This window comes from Perognathus longimembris, chromosome 22, assembly GCF_023159225.1.
Source record: "Perognathus longimembris pacificus isolate PPM17 chromosome 22, ASM2315922v1, whole genome shotgun sequence".
NCBI classification, from domain to species: domain Eukaryota; kingdom Metazoa; phylum Chordata; class Mammalia; order Rodentia; family Heteromyidae; genus Perognathus; species Perognathus longimembris.
Window position 1 is genome coordinate 7,478,261 of NC_063182.1, and position 17,546 is coordinate 7,495,806.

Below are 17,546 nucleotides of genomic sequence, written 5' to 3' on the forward strand. Positions count from 1 at the left end.
ACATGAGGAAAGCACTCTTGCCACTAGGCCATATTCCTAGCCATTCATGGTAGTTCAATAGCACTGAAGCTCCCAATGAATTTACTATTGTGAATTCACTATTTTTATTTATGAAATAAACACAATTTTACTTGTGGATTCTTCAAAGTTCTCTGTGGCTTTGGGAGACTTCTTATAACAATTCATTTTTCCACATATGGGCTCAACACCCTGGACTTCTTTGACTTCATGACATCTCAGTAACAACTTGTGCTTCTGTAATTGTAGTAAGAGGGAAAAGATAGCAAAAGAGAGTCTTATACTGGCTGTTACATGATTGTGCCTAGAACTGACACATACATTTCACTGGCCAAGGAAAATCACACAACTACACTTCCTGAAGGCATTAGAAAAGTGAATTCCGTCAGTGCTCCCCAGGGAAGCAAACCAGCAGTATCAAATGTGTCTACCAAAAGAAACAAATATTTTCCATTCTCTGTGTTTTTTACTCACTACCAATCTCCAAGGTGCATTTAATAACACTTTACATTTCTAATTATATATCTTTATACCAGAACATAGAGCTACATTTCTAGTCCTCAAAAGAAATCTTTCAGATTTGGAAGTGTAGCATGCACAAGACTCTGTTTAAATGGGAATAAAACATTAACCATGGGAAATCCATTCATGTTTATGTTAAAATGAATAATAAGTAATAAATGTCACTACACATTTATCTTTTCCTTTGTCCTACAATAGCTTTCCATATACAAAAGCCTTGAACAAGCTTTGTATAAACCCATAGTATTTGGTTTAACAGTGATTAAGATTTACCTCCAAGTTAATGTTTTCAACTAACCCAGAAAACCTCTAAACTTCACAACAATTATTGTAACATAGAAACTATAGTTTCTCTGTCCTTAGATGCATAATATATTAACCTAAAACTTGGTTTTCAGTAGTGATCCAAATGTAGTTGTGTGAAGGCAGACCTAAATTCCCTCAGGCTAGATTTAAGGTCAATGGGATTATCAAAAGATGTTGTAGGGGCTGGGGATATAGCCTAGTGGCGAGAGTGCCTGCCTCGGATACACGAGGCCCTAGGCTCGATTCCCCAGCACCACATATACAGAAAACGGCCAGAAGCGGCGCTGTGGCTCAAGTGGCAGAGTGCTAGCCTTGAGCGGGAAGAAGCCAGGGACAGTGCTCAGGCCCGGAGTCCAAGGCCCAGGACTGGCCAAAAAAAAGATGTTGGATTACAGTAATTAAAGAATTGTTCGTCTCAGTGAAATATGATGAGTCAATTCCTCTTAAATCTTTTTTTTTATTTTTTGCCAGTCCTGGGCCTTGGACTCAGGGCCTGAGCACTGTCCCTGGCTTCTTTTTGCTCAAGGCTAGCACTCTAATCACTTGAGCCACAGCGCCACTTCCAGCTTTGTCTGTTTCTGTGGTGCTGAGGAATTGAACCCAGGACTTCATGCATGCAAGGTGAGCACTCTATTGCCATATTCCCAGCCTCTCCTCTTCAATCTTTATAAACTAATAAGGTGAGATGTAAAGGGGTGACACTGATCATGATGCACTGTACACATAAATGTAAAATGTAAAACCATTTGTACAATTATTTGAGGATAATAATTAAAAAGAAAAACAAGACAAATTAAAATATGTCGTTGTAGTTTTGAACACCAAGCTCTAATTCAAACGCTTCAGGCTTAATTAAACGAAGTACATGGTTATCCCTTACACGCTTATTTTTTACTTTGGCCTCAAAATATGGTTCCCTCTCTCCCTTTCAATTATTTATTTTAGTTGTTCTTTTCAGGGCATTTTTCATCTACTTAATTTTGTTTTTATCTTGAGTTGAGGTAATAGGAGCAAGACAATTATTTGTTTCTATATGCTAATTAAACTTTAAACTAAAAAAGAGGGAATAGTCTGCTTTGTAATCTGGCTTGTTTCTAGATAAGTTGCTAATGATAGTCAACATAATATTGCCTATTTTTAAGGTCCCAAATAGCATGAAATCCTCCATTATAGACACCTTAGTTTCACAAAGAAAACTGAAAAAAAGAAAATTAAACTAAATTCAAGATTTTCATAACTTCATTGTTATTTTAAATAGTTTAGAATGTTGTCTGGTTGTGCTGAGTATATTGAGGCATTACAGTAATCCCAACTTGATAAAGGATGAGTAGGAGGATTTTAGTATGTGCCTGACCTCCAGTAAAAAGTGTGAGATCTTACCTGAAAAATGACTAAAAATATAGTAAAAAGAAAAAAAAAGAGCTGCAAAAGGGGGGCTGGGCATGTGAATAGTGGCAGAGTTCTTGCTTAGCACGCAGGAAGCCTTGGGTTCGAGTCCTCAGTACCACATAAACAAAAAAAAAGCCAAAAAATAGTGCTGTGGCTCAAGTGGTAGAGTGCTAGCCTTGAGCAGATGAAGCTCAGGGACCATGACCAGGCCGTGAATTCAAGCCCCAGTACTGGCACACATTTTTTAATATGCTTTATTGTTAATTACCTTGAATGTTTAATAAAAAATCAATGCATCATAATAGAACAAGCAAGGTTTTTAACATTTGAAGAACTCTAGCAATTACACCAGTGTTCCTGAGCCTCAGGACCTTCATCCATGAAGGAGAACTGAGGTTTCTCCTCCCAGAGTCATCAGAAGGACTAAGTGGATTAGAACAGCCCTGAGTAAAGTGGAGGAGCTCCACCGAGAGTTTCCTCACTGGATCTAAATGACAAGGTCATCAAATAACAAGTCTTCTGGACCATGGGAATAGCATCGGAAATTTGTTCATAATATCAGAGGAGTGGTTGCATATTTTAACATGAGTATGAAAAGTATGCAAAATACATTTTAAATTACATATGCTTAGAACTACTGATAACTTGCCCTCTTTGAAATTAAGAAGGAAAATGGTTTGTGGAGCTTTGCCCACAGGTATTTCTTTCGAGATTGATGGGGGAGAGGGAGGGACAGTAATAGAAGGTAAAAAAAAATAAACCTTAAGACTATAATTCACCTGGTTGAGCCACTTTATTGTACATGACCAACTCTTTGCTTACCTAGCAATTGTGAGGCCCTCTGTTCCATCCCCAACAAAGCCATAAAAACTAAAAATCAACATTAACTAGTATTGAAGCATTTCTTAAAGTATCCTAGAATGTAAATCAAAGAATGTACTGGATTGCCCTGGCATTATTTTAAATTTTCCTAGTCTTTGAAGTGTCATTTCTAAGAAAGGTGACAAGAGTCAAATCTAAAAGAGAAACTTAAAGGCAAAGGTTTAAAGTTAGACTTACATGACCTGAAGGATCCGAATGATCACTCCTTTCTGGTAAGTTCGCACTTGGAGACAGGCCGGGGCTGAAGGCCATGAGGTCGGCCTTGGGCGGGCCCTCGGCGGAGCACAGCCCGGGCCTCCTCTGCCGGCACGAGGACCAGCTCCCCACCGCGCTGGAGCACACCAGCACCGGCTTCCCCGGCGCGCACGCGCCCTCGCTCCGCGCCGCCCCGCAGCACCGCAGCGCCCCCCACAGCAGCAGCGTCAGCACCAGCAGGCCGGACACCGCGCAGATGGCCACCATCAGCGACGCGTTCACGTCCAGCGGCGACGCCTCCGCGCCCACGCGGCCCGCCGACGCGCGCGCAGACAGCTTCGGCGACGGAGCGCCGTCCACCAGCGACACCAGCAGCGTGGCCGTGGCCGTGAGCGCGGGCTCGCCGTGGTCCCGCACCAGCACCACCAGGCGCTGCCTCGGCGCGTCCGCCTCGTCCAGGGCGCGCGTGGTGCTGACCTCGCCCGTGTACAGCCCCACGCGGAACGGGCTGCGCGCCCCGGCCGCCGCCGGCTGCAGCTCGTACGCCAGCCACGCGTTGTAGCCCGAGTCCGCGTCCAGCGCGCGCACCTTGGTCAGCACGTGGCCCGCGCCCGCCGAGCGCGCCAGCGCGTGGCTCCGCGCCCCGCCCCCGGCCGGCCCCAGCAGCGCCGGCGCGTTGTCGTTCTCGTCCAGCACGAACAGCTGCAGGCTGGCGTTGCTGCCCCGCGCAGGCGCGCCGGCGTCGCGCGCGCTCACCTGGAACTGCAGCAGCGCCAGCTCCTCGTGGTCCAGCGGCTGCAGCGCGTGCACGCGGCCGCTCTGCGCGTGCACCGACACGAGGCTCGACAGCGCGCGCTCGCCCACGCGCCGCTCCACCAGCGCGTAGGACACGCGCGCGTTCTCCTGCGCGTCCGCGTCCCGCGCGCTCACCGTGCAGATGTGCGCGCCGGGCGCGTTGTTCTCGCGCACCGACACCGTGTACTCGGCCTGCGCGAACACGGGCGCGTTGTCGTTCACGTCGGCCACCTCCACCCACACGCTGGCCGTGGCCCACCGCGGGGGCGAGCCCCCGTCCCGCGCCGTCACCACCACCTGGTAGCCCGCGGTGGCCTCGCGGTCCAGGGCGCTGTCCAGCACCAGGGAGTAGTAGTTCCTGAAGGTGGACGCCAGCTTGAAGGGCAGGTGTGGCGGCAGCGAGCAGCTCACCTGCCCGTTGGCCCCGGCGTCGCGGTCGGACACGCTCACCAGGGCGATCACGGTGCCCACGGGCGCATCCTCCCTGATGGGCAAGGACAGCGACGTGATGGCCAGTTCTGGCGCATTATCATTCACGTCCAGCACTTTCACCAGAACTTTGCAGTGGTTTGACATCGGGGGACTTCCTTTATCGACTGCCCGCACTTGAATTTCATAGGATTTCTCTTCTTCATAATCCAGATTTCCAATGACTCTAATTTCTCCTGAGCTGGAATCGATGTTGAACTTTTCTCGAGTGTTAGGAGCAACGTCACTGCCCAAGGAGAAAACCACCTCGCCGTTGAGACCCTCGTCGGCGTCAGAGGCGTTCAGCCGGGCCACCAGGGTTCCATTGGCTGTGGTCTCTAGTAAGTGAACTCTGTACACGTCCTGCTCAAATACCGGGGCATTGTCATTCACGTCGAGGACAGTGACGAGCAGCTGAGCTCGGCCTTCCAGTCCTGGTTTACCCCCGTCGGTAGCTGTCAACAATAAATGAAGTTCTGGGGTTTCTTCTCTATCCAAAGGTTTCCTCAGTTCGAGCGAAAGAGATTGGCTCAGCTCATCACTTGCCCGCACGTCCAAAGCAAAGCAATCGCTGGGGCTCAGGGTGTAGGTGAGGAGCGCGTTGGCCCCGCGGTCCGCGTCCGCCGCGCCCTCTAGGGGGAATCGGGAACCGACTTGTCTGTTCTCGGGAATGAAGATCCTTTGTTCTCTGCTCCGGAACACGGGCGGGTTGTCGTTGATGTCCTCGACCTCCACCTCCACGTGGAACACCCGCAGCGGCCTGTCCACGATCACCTCCAGGTGGAGGCTGCACTCCGCGCTCCGCCCGCACAGCTCCTCCCGGTCCACCCGCGCGTTCACAAACAAAATGCCATTCTGCACGTTCACCTCCAGCAGCTCCCCGCGCTCCTTGGACGCCACCCGGAACAGGCGCGGCACCAGCTCCGCCAGCTCCAGCCCCAGGTCCTGCGCGAGGCGGCCCACGAACGTGCCGTGCTGGGCCTCCTCGGGGACCGCGTAGCGCAGCTGCCCGCGCCCGGCCGCCCAGAGCGCGGGGAGGAGCAGCCAGGGGAGCAGCAGACGCGGGGATCCCGGGCCTCCACGCCGGGGAGGCAGCATCGCAACGCTGGGCCTTTCGCCCGGCTCGCGCTCTACCCCAGAATCATCCCTCTCATCGCGTCTTGGCAATCATTTTGTCCTGGCCCTTTCTGTCTTCCCCCGGGTGGCGACGAAATGGAGCTTCCCGTTTTAATTCATGGCGTCTGGCACCTCCTTCCCATGGAGAGGACTTCGTGGTACACAGCGACATCATGTGGCCAAGGTGAATTTTCGAGCCATTCGTTGGTCTTTCGAAAACACAGTCCATGTTCCTTTCCAAATTCTTCAACGCAGTCGTTTTCAGCTTATGTCCTTTAAGAAAGGCGGCATATTTCAACTCCCATGTAATTCCGTACCTTTCCTCAGCTATTATGGCAAGCATTACAGTTGGATTTAATAAAATTCAAGATATGCCTGTATCATATTTGAAATGATTTACCGACTCATATATTTATTATTATATACTTGTAACCGTGTGCTGAAGTTTTAATACAATCCACTCTGGCCACTAAAGTTCACCTAGCCTGAGTGTGTAAGTTTTTCATATGATATTACCAATGAAATTGATATTGAGTATATGACATTTTAAGAATTTTGTCTGATATACATTTAAATGTCTTCATAGTATGGACAAGTTCATCATTTTCTGTCTTTAAGTGTTCAAATAAAGGTATTTGCAAGCCTCCATTTGTTTATTGCTATATAACACAATGACCTAAGTTTTGAACTTATAACTTTGATTTCCAAGAGTCATGATTCCATTATTAAATTATTGTCCACTGGATCTTTTTTGTTACATCAAATTTTCATCCATACCTTTGTCCTTATTAAGATCAAACACTGGTATATTTAAACAAATGATGTATCACTATACAGAACAAACCCAAAAGTTTTGTCCACAGACAAGATAACAAAACAAAACTACAATGTGAAGATTAAGGCTTTAGAAGAAATTGTTTGAGAATGACCTATCAAAAAAGTTATCATTCAACTTCAGTTCAATTCATAATCAGAACTCCATAGTGACATCAAACTTTGATTAAAAACTTAGGTGAGAAAAAAATATTCCCTGCTTATTTTTCAAAAAATGTACCATTTTAAGTAGTAAGAATATTTAATACTGATATAAGTAAGGATATCTTTATTATTAGAAAACTTAAATTATTGTTTATTTTATAATTAATACATAAGTGAAACACGAAACTATCTTATTTTTAAGAATTTGTTTATACATTTTAATACTAGCTGAATGCAATTACTTTATTGCACAAGATACAGCAATATAGAGTATATGAACATCCTCTTACTCAGAAAGTAAAGGAAATTCTGAACTTGGAGCCATTCAAAATAGTCATGGATTAGACAATACTTTGAAATGTTCAAAGACCTTTATAATTAAAACAGTAAGGCCTGCAAATGATACAGTGATGAATTTCCTGTTGTTGTTTTTCTGGTCCTGGGGCTCGAACTCAGTGCCTGGGTGCTGTCTCTGAGCTTCTCTCGCTCAAGACAAGCACTCTATCACTTGAGTCACAGCACCACTTCTGGCTTTTTTGAGTAGCTTATTGGAGTTAAGTTTCATGGAGTTTCCTGCCCCAGCTGTCTTCGAACCCCACTCCTCAGATCCCAGCCTCCTGAGTAGCTAGGATTACAGGCATTAGCCACCAGCGCCAGACCTATATTTTCTTTTTGCCTGAAGTTGAAGCTGAAGAAGCCAGTAACCTAGAAATACCATTAAGCACAAATGAGAAAGGCTCTATCTAGAAAAGGCACTGGAAAAGGAGCAGTCTAGCAAGACACAAAAGAGAAAGAACAAAAAACATTTTAGTTAATTGTTTAATCTAGGCAAGTGCTATAGAAAACACATGGCTGCACACAGTAATACTAACATACTTTAACACCTTGGGCTATGTGGTACCACAGAATACCAACTATGGAGCTATAACTTGCATTCCTTTCATCTGAAGTGTCCCATAGATCATATAAGTAGCTTAGTCTATATTCCTCCTCTCTGCTGCGTGATGTCAGAGGAAGTCTAGCTGGACAGCTAAGACATTTCACCACATGATATTTTTTAAATTTGTGCCAGTACTGGGGCTTGAACTCAGGGCCTAGACACTCTCCCTTAACTTTATTGCTCAAGACTAGGGCTTTACCACTTGAGGCACAGCTCTACTTCTGACTTTTTTTTCTTGGTACTTAAGGAGATTAGAGTTTCATGGACTTTCCTGTTGATGTGGACTTGAACTGCAACTGTCAGCTCTCAACCTCCTGAATAGCTAGTATTCTAAGCATGAGCCACCAGTGCCCTGCACCATGTGATTTTTTTTTTAAAGCCATCCCACTACACTGTCAATGGAGAACATTTGTAGGGACACAATTCCCACAGGAATTCCTACAGGACAATGCATTCAGGTATCAGTGGTCAATGGGAAAACTTAGACTTCTACTTCCGTGTCCAGTAAGGAGGCAGCATCGACCTTTCTCTGACAGACAGAACAGAAGTGACTAAGTAATAGGATTTAAACAAGACTTTGTCTTAGAACATAATTTTTTAAATGTCCTATTTTCTAAAGCAAAAACCCATCATATAAGCAACCAGAAACATGGCAAACTAAAATTCTTAAATCTACAATAGTTTCCCCTTATCCAAAATTTGGGGTTTTGTAGTTTCAGTTATTCATAATTAACTAAAATTCAAAAACACTAAGTAAGAAATTCCAGAAATAAATGTTAAACTGCTCAGCCTTATGATGAATCCTACTATACGCTGCCTGACAATGAATTCTTCCTGTCAGCACGTCAGTGCTGTATATGCTACCTACCCATGAGTCACTTAGTAACCATTTCCATTATTACATTACTGTTGGAGTATTGTGGCATTTGTGTTCAAATATCCTTTATTTTCCTAATGGCCCCAAAGTACAAGAGTAGGGGCTCATAGCATAGAATAGTTATAAAGCACATGATAAGGCTCTGGGTTTGGTAACTACCACTGAAAAATAAAAATGCAAGAGTCATGGCTAATGACAATTCAAACATATCAAAGGGAAACCATAAGATGCTTTCAGTGAAAAGTTTATGTTCTCAACCTAATAAAAGGAAAAACATTACATTCAGGTAGGGTGTAAAGATCATATCCACATAACATTACAGCCATTTATTATAATCTTTGTCTTATTATTACTTTTTGTTAATATGTTGCTGTGCTCAATTTATTATTTAAACCTAAACATATCTGTGTATGTATAAGAAATATAAAACATGCAGGGTTCAGTACCACCCAGAAATTCAGGTGTCTATTGTGTATTTTGGAACATATCACACATGGATACGGGAATATGGCTGTGTGAGATGAGAAGTTTTAGAATTACCTACAAAGGTTTCTATCTTTCTATTTCATTTGCCAAGGCCTTCTAATTTTTCATTTCAGGAATATTTGAACCACAATTATGTGTCTGCAATGAAATCAAAGTTTCAACAAGTAAATAAATGATTTTTTTAAAAAAGAACTAAATGGAAGTCTAAGAATCAAAAACTCTAATAACTAAAATAAAATCCTGGTAAAATGGGCTGGACAAAAAAGAGTAGAGTAAATAAGCCAAAAGATAAAAAAAAACAAGCCAGGGGCTGGTGACTCGTGTCTGTAACCCTAGCTACTCAGGAGGCTGAAATCTAAAGATCATGGTCCAAAGCCATCCCAATCAGGAAATTCAATCCTTGAGACTCTTAACTCCAACAAACTGCAAAAAAACAGAAGTGGAGCTGTGGCTCAAAGTGGTAGCACAGTAGCCTTGAGCAGAAAAGCTCAGGGATAGCATTCAGGCCAAGTTCAAGCTCCATGATGAACCAAAAGAAGAAAGAGAGAGAGAGAGAGAGAGAGAGAGAGAGAGAGAGAGAGAGAGAGAGAGAGAGAGAGAGAGAGAGAGAGACAGACAGAGACAGAGACAGAGAGAGACAGAGAGAGAGGGAGAGAGAAAGGGGGGAGGGAGGGAGGGAAGGAGGAAGGGAGGGAGGGAAAGACAGAAAACCAGAAATTACCTAATGAACAGTAAAGAGAAAATAGGCTGAAAGGTGTTTTTAATGCATAGATATGTGAGACTATAATGAAAGACATAGGAGGTTGATAAAGTTTTCAAAGAAATGGTAACTAAAAACACTTCAAATATAGTAAACCAAGCAAGGAGGTGAGTAAATCCTGACATGTGATAGTTAACTTCAGAAAATAAAAGCCAAAGAAAATAATCTTGAGAATAATAGAAGACACCTTACCTACTCTACATGGGGAAAACTGTTCCCATTAAAGTAATTTTCCAAGAGTAAATAAGAATTTACAGAGGAAATATCACAATATTTTTTTTTAATTTGGAGTTAAAACTACCAACCAGAAGCCTAAGTCCAACAACAACAACAAAAAAAGCCTTCTCAAATGAAGGGGAAATCAAGAAATTTTCATATGAATTAAAAGAAAATTTGTTGCCAGCAGATCTACACACACACACACACACACACACACACACACATCACTAATGATTTTTTTTTTTTTTTGGCCAGTCCTGGGCCTTGGACTCAGGGCCTGAGCACTGTCCCTGGCTTCTTTTTGCTCAAGGCTAGCACTCTGCCACCTGAGCCACAGTGCCACTTCTGGCCGTTTTCTGTATATGTGGTGCTGGGGAATCGAACCTAGGGCCTCATGTATCCGAGGCAGGCACTCTTGCCACTAGGCTATATCCCCAGCCCCACTAATGATTCTTTTTAAAGAAAAGAAACATAGAATTGGCATTGGTGGCTCATCTCTGAAATCTTAGCTATTCAGGAAGCTGAGCTCTAAGGGTCACGGATTGAATTCTGGGAGGAAGTTCCTAAGATATGAGAACTCTCCCAGATGAGACTCCACACACCACTCACTGGTTTACACAGTGCTGAGATTAAGATTACTTTCATCAGTGTTGAGCAGGAGTGGGTGTTCAAGCCACCATTGCAGATGCCTAAGTCAACTATTCTAATAAACTGACTTATCAATTGTGAAATTTTGTAGACTTTTATTCTGAATATCAGTAGATTTTCGAAATAGAAAAAAAAGTTGTGCTGTAAATTTGAAGAAGGAGGAAGTGGGAGGGGAGGGGAGCAGGAGGATGAGGAAGAGCAGTAGCAGCAGCAGCAGCCAGACTCCTGGTGGCTCACGCCTGTGATTTTAGCTACTCAGAAGACTGAGATCTATGGGTCACAGTTAGAAGCCAGCCCAAGTAGAGACTTAATCTACAAGTAACCAGCAAAATTTTGGAGTGGAGGTGTGGCTCAAGTGGTAGAACATCAGCCATGAGTGGAAACAGAGCCCTGAGCTCAAGCTCTGGTACCAGCACAGAAGAAGAAAAAGGAAGAGGAGAATCGGAGGGGGAGGAATAAGTATGGGTAAATAAAGTAGAGTTTTCTTCTCTTGAATTTTCTACATTGTGAGGCTGTGTGAAAAGAAAAACGGATACCTAATGTAGCCATTGATCAGAGAAAAGCTGGAGTAGACATAAAGCTTAGAGTAAGGAAACATAAGTTAAGAGGACAACCAACAAGAAGACATAATTAGGTTTTTAAGAGTAAACACCCAACAAGACATGCAAATGTGAAGTATAATTTGATAAGAAATGAATACAATAAAACAAAGAAGTAGACAAATGCACAACCACAGTTGGAGACTTCAGCATTCCTTCCTTAGAAATGGATTGAACAGCTACAGGAAAAATCAGCAGGAGAGAGAACTCACCAGCACTATTATCCACTGTTAACCAATAGGAACTAATTGCCATTTATAGAACAGACCAATCAACAACAGCATTCTTTCAAGTGCTCATGGAACATACTCCAATCTACATCATACTCTAGGATATAAGCAAATCTCAATAAATTCAAAAGACAGATTGCACTAAAATTAATTAAGAGAAAATCCCAAATTTAAAAGCACATAAAATCCTAAAATGTTTCAGAAACAATATACACGAATTCAGGAATAAGAATGAAGTATTGATTCATCTAACAATCTAGATTAACTTAAAGGGGAAAAAAGTAATTCCCAAAGATCACACACTACATAATTTCATTTGTACATCATTTGTGAAATGCCAAAATTTTAGAAATAGACAACCAATTAGGAGGTGAAGGGATTAAGGAAAAGGCAAGCCAGGGAGGGAAATAAAGGGGCAATGTGAAATGTATCCTTTAGGTGTTTGAAATGTTCTGTATCTTTTTTTTTTTTTTTTGCCAGTCCTGGGCCTTGGACTCAGGGCCTGAGCACTGTCCCTGGCTTCTTCCCGCTCAAGGCTAGCACTCTGCCACTTGAGCCACAGCGCCGCTTCTGGCCGTTTTCTGTATATGTGGTGCTGGGGAATCGAACCTAGGGCCTCGTGTATCCGAGGCAGGCACTCTTGCCACTAGGCCATATCCCCAGCCCTGAAATGTTCTGTATCTTGACTGCCCCAGTGCCAGTGAAACTGAGTATGATACTGTATTGTAGTTTAACAAGGTATTATCATTGACAGAAACTGAGCAAAATTGTCCCACGTAGAAGTATAGAAGTTTAAGGTAGAAGGTAAATTTTCCAAATATTCTTCTATGATAAATACTATGATATACTTCAAAAAAGGACAAAAGGTAAATGCTTGGATAGTTCAATTGAATTATATTTGGGTTTTCCAATGTTGAGAAATAGGCAACATTACCCAAAGCCTTTATCTAGGATTTAGACTGTTTTTTCTTTTCTTTTTGTTTTCCTTCTTTTTTTTTTCCAGTCTTGGGGCTTGAACCCTGGGCTCTGTCCCGGAGCCTCTCTGTGTTAAACGCTAGGACTCTACCACTTGAACCACAGCACTACTTCTGGCTTTTTCTGAGTAGTTTATTGGAGATAAGAGTCTCACAGACTTTTTGTGCCAAGGCTGGCTTTGAACCATTACCCTCAGATCTCAGCCTCTTCAGTAGCTAGAATTACAGGTGTAAGCCACCAGCATGGCTTATATTCATTTGCTAGTCCTGGCACTTAAACTGAGGGCCTGGGCTCTGTCCCTGGGGCTCTGTCCCTGAGCCTCTGTGTGGTCAACACTAGCGCTCTACCACTTGAGCCACTGCGCCACTTCCAGGTGTTTCTGTTGAAGTGGTACTGAGGAATGAAATCCAGGGCTTCATGGATGCTAGGCAAGCACTCTACCACTAAGCCGCCTTCCCAGCCTTATCTTCATTTTTACCAAACATAATTATTGGATAAAATAATTAAGATTTCTAACATGGATAAAGATTTTCACATATAATTTAAATTCATAATTTTTCTCTCCTATATGAATTCTCTTAAACTGAGTAATTTGTTATGGCTTGAAAATGCAATTTCCCCCACAGGTAGGCACTTGAGGCCTGTGGCACTATTTTGAATAGTTATGGAAACCTTAGGCAGTGGGGTCTATCTAGAGATAGTAGGTCACTGGTGTGGATGTTGGGGCCATGTCCATGGTACATTCCTGTTACTCTCTTTTGTGGCTACTATAAATTATTTCTTCTCCACCTTATGACCTCATCACTATGGAGGTCTATGTACATGGGGTTAAGCAACAATGGTCTGAACCCACTGAAACCATTAGCGATAAGTCTTGCCTCCTTCTTTCAGTTGTTTATATCAGATATTTGGTCACAGTGATGCAAACATAATTGATATAACATTTCTCTAACTCTCTAATTTGTATTTAAAGGACTTTTCATCAGTGTAAATTCTCTGCATATTAATGTGTTTTCCTTCCCAACTGAAGGTTTTCTCACAATCCTTAGACTTTTAATTTACACAAGTATAAATTTGACTTACATGTAAAAGTCTTCCCATAGTTTTTGCATATAAAGAGCTTCTCCACAATATAAATACACTGGTCTTCAGTCATTTGTCAATGCACACAAATGGCTTTTCCATTTTTCTTGCACTTATGAGGGTTTTAAAAATCAATATATGGGCTGGGAATGTGGCTTAATGGTAGAGTACTTGCCTTGCATGCATGAAGCCCTAGGTTTGATTCCTCAGTACCACAAATACAGAAAAGCCAGAAGTGGTGCTGTGGCTCAAGTGGTAGAGTGCTAGCCTTGAGCAAAAAGAAGCTTTGGGACAGTGCCCAGGCCCTTAGTTTAAGCCCCAGGACTGGGAAAACAAAACAAAACAAAAATCATATAAATGTTCTGTTGTGATTAAATTATTCTAATATAATAAAGGATTTATTAAATTTCTTAAGGAAAAGGATTCTTACCAGTATGAATTCTCTCAAATGTAGTAATGACAAAAGTCTAAACAAATCCTTATGCTTTTTCCATTTGTGAAATATCTCTCTACTACTAATTCTGTAGTATTCAGCAACCTTTTTTTTTTACTAACAGTAAAGGCATTTTCACATTCCTTACATTAAAACATTTATCACTAGTATGATTTACGTAGATAGTAGTAGAACTCAATTAGGTATAAATATCTTCTAACATCCTTTACATTCATGAAATTTCTCATCTGTATCAATCCTATGAGGTAGAATAAGTTGTTCCAAATAATGGTGGTTTTGTTGTATTAACTACGTTCATAGTGCATCTTACCAGTATGAGTTCTCTCATACTAATAAGTATAGAATTCTAAACTTCACTCACCTTTCTTAAGTTCATAGGTTTCTCATTACTATGCCTTCTTTCTTGCTGAACAATTTGTCCACACATAGTTAGGTTTACATTCCTAATGCTCAGAAAAGTTTATAACCATTATGAGTTCTCAGATGCAAAGAATAAAATCTGTTTTCAAGACCTTCCCTCATTGCTTTTATGCATGTAATTTCTTACCAGTATGAATTCTCTGATGTTGCCTAAATTACTCTAAAAATCCTACTTTTTTTTCATATTCCTAACATGTGTAGTTCCTTACTAGATTAAGTACAATATAATATTATGGACATAATTAAACAGCTATTTTATGGCTTACATTCATTGATTTTTTTCCCCATCAGTATGTGTTCTCTTGTGTTAAGCAAATATATCCACTGCTGAAGAGCATCCCATATTCTTTGTGATCTTCTTACATAAAGACTGAACTTTTGACCGGATTTTCTTCCCCCAAGCTTGGAGCCACATAAAATGAGCGCAGAATCTCCCTCCATTGCTGCACTTGCAACGTCTCATGTGGAGGTAGCAGACAGTCGAACTTTTCTATGTACCAGGCCAATCTCTCCACGTCTTTTTTCCCTTACTTTCCCCCCTGACTTTGTCAGCAGTGTGCCCATCGGCTCAAGGTTCCTGGCCTTTTTGCTTTGAGCTGACCCCACTGGTTACCCTGGAACGCGTCAGCGTGCCCCGCGGACCTCCCCACTTCACCGGTCGCTGTCTTGGCTGCGCCTCCATTCTCGCCGCTAGGCCCTCGGTGCCTCCACGTCGGGCGTCAGATGTTGCAAACCACCACGAGTGCCTTGATAGGCAGGTGGGGTGTGCACAGCACTTGATTTTTGACATAGGGGTCAACCTCTGCGGGAGAGATCTCGGCACAATGGGGTACTCAGATTTCCTTTTCTACCCCACGGGGTTTTTCCAGACGGCCACTGATCGGTGCCCACAGCCCCTGCCTCTGAAACAGCCCGCCAACACCTCCCATATGGGGGTGGCTTACTGCTGGGCAGTCCTGGACAAAAATGCAAAACTATCCAAAATAATAACTAAATAAAAAAAGGTCTGGATGAATGGCTCAAGTGGCAGAACACCTGCCTAAGCAACCACAAGGCCCTGAGTTCAAGCCCTGCTATGCAAAGCAGACCCATATGCTGCCACAAACTGAGACCTGAGCACAAATGCATTGGAACAGCCACAAACAGAACTTTGAGTGGCAGAAAGTGGAGGCAAATGCATGCTGCTCTCCTGAAGCCCAGCTGCTATAAAACAGAACTCACCAGCAAGGAAGAATTATTCGCCCGTGTGTGTGTGTGTGTGTGTGTGTGTGTATTCCTTGTTTGTTACTGATTTATTTTTCTGTTTCATCATATACTGCTTACACTGTTTTCACACAGTGTTACTTCTTACATTTTTACTGCGTATATGTCTCTCCCCTTACCCTGCCTTCTTTTTTCCTTCTCATATCCCCTTTGTTTTGCTACTTAATTTTTATATAATACTTATGCCTTTAATAATTTTAAACTCCTAGTGTATCTTAGAACCACAGTTCCTCTTTTCTAATCACAATGAGGGTATAGTTGTTGATGTTTTCGATTTCTTTTTTTTTTTTTGCCAGTCCTGGGCCTTGGACTCAGGGCCTGAGCACTGTCCCTGGCTTCCTTTTGCTCAAGGCTAGCACTCTGCCACTTGAGCCACAGCGCCACTTCTGGCCGTTTTCTGTATATGTGGTGCTGGGGAATTGAACCCAAGGCCTCATGTATACGAAGCAAGCTCTCTTGCCACTAGGCCATATCCCCAGCCCCTCAATTTCTTATTACATGTATTTATTCATTTTTTTAATTTGAATTTTTGGTCAGTCATGGGGCTTGAACTCAGGTCCTAGATGCTGTCCCTGAACTTTTCTGCTCAAGGCTAGCACTCTACCACTTTGAGTCACAGTGCCACTTCCTGTTTCCTGGTGACTATTTGCAGATAAGAGTCTCATATGGGGCTGGGAATGTGGCTTAGCAATACAGTGCATATATAGCATGCATGAAGCCCTGGGTTCGATTTCTCAGCACCACATATATAGAAGCCAGGAGTGGTGTTGTGGATCAACAGGAAGAGTGTTAGCCTTGAGCAAAAAGAAGCCAGGGACAGTGCTCAGTGCTCAGGCCCTGAGTCCAAGCCCCAGGACTGGCCAAAAAAAAAAAAAAAAAGAGTCTCATGGATTTTCCTGCCCAGGCTGGCTTCAAACTATAATCCTAAGATCTCAGGCTCTTGTTACATTTAAATTTTGGGTTTTGTTTTTGTTTTTGTTTTTGCCAGTACTGGGGCTTGTAGGGCCTGAGCACTGGCCCTGGCTTCTTTTTTTGCTCAAGGCTAGCACTCTACCACTTGAGCCACAGCGCCACTTCCATCTTTTTCTATATATGTGGTGCTGAGGAATGGAACCCAGGGCTTCATGTATACAAGGAGAGCACTTTTACCACTAGGCCATATTCCAAACCCTAAAATTTTAGTTTTTAGATAGATTATTTCATTATTGCTGTATGCTTTCTCTTCTTGCATTAGTAATGAACCTAACAGATATGAAAATTACATTATATGAATATAAGTAATATGAAAAGTAAAGCAACATGACTCCTACAAAAATTCATTACATCTCATTTCCAAAGAAATGAAATGCCAGATATAGAACCCAAAACTGTAAATTTAAAAAATGAGCAATTACCTTAAAAGAGGTTCAAAGTAACAAGTAAATGTAGGAAAGAAATCAAACTATAAACTGAAAAAGAAAGTCAGTGTTATGGTGGAGAAATTCATTAAGGAAATTGAGATTCTAGGGTGAAAAGTGAACAAACAAATGGAAATATTGTAAATGAAAGCTCAATAAACTAATTAAACACAGAAGAACTGTATGCAAGTCACTGGTGCCTGTAATCCTAGCTACTCAAAAGGCTGACATCTGAGGTTTGTAGTTCAAAGCCAGCTTGGGCAGTAAGTTTGTGAGATTCTTTTTTTTTTTTTTTTTTGCCAGTTCTGGGGCTTGACCTCAGGGCCTGAGCACTGTCCCTGGCTTCTTTCTGCTCAAGGCTAGCACTCTACCTCTTGAGCCACAGCGCCACTTCTGACTTTTTCTACATATGTGGTGCTGGGGAATCAAACCAGGGCTTCATGTATACAAGGCAAGTACTCTTGCCACTAGGCCATATTCCCAGCCCATTTGTGAGATTTTAATCTCCAATTAACCACTAAAAAAA

General features: G+C 42.7%; 1 protein-coding gene across 1 annotated transcript; it reads right to left on the minus strand.

Annotated features, from left to right (window-relative positions):
* Positions 1–3,264: 3,264 nt before the first annotated feature.
* On the minus strand, positions 3,265–5,685 carry LOC125340207 (protocadherin alpha-1-like). The gene has a single exon (XM_048331653.1). It carries the CDS (start codon positions 5,671–5,673, stop codon positions 3,265–3,267), a length of 2,409 nt encoding a protein of 802 aa, XP_048187610.1. The 5' UTR covers positions 5,674–5,685.
* Positions 5,686–17,546: the final 11,861 nt, after the last annotated feature.

Coding starts and splice junctions, on each gene's coding strand:
- LOC125340207 (XM_048331653.1), bottom strand. CDS start 5,673: ATGCTGCCTCCCCGGCGTGGAGGCCCGGGATCCCCGCGTCTGCTGCTC.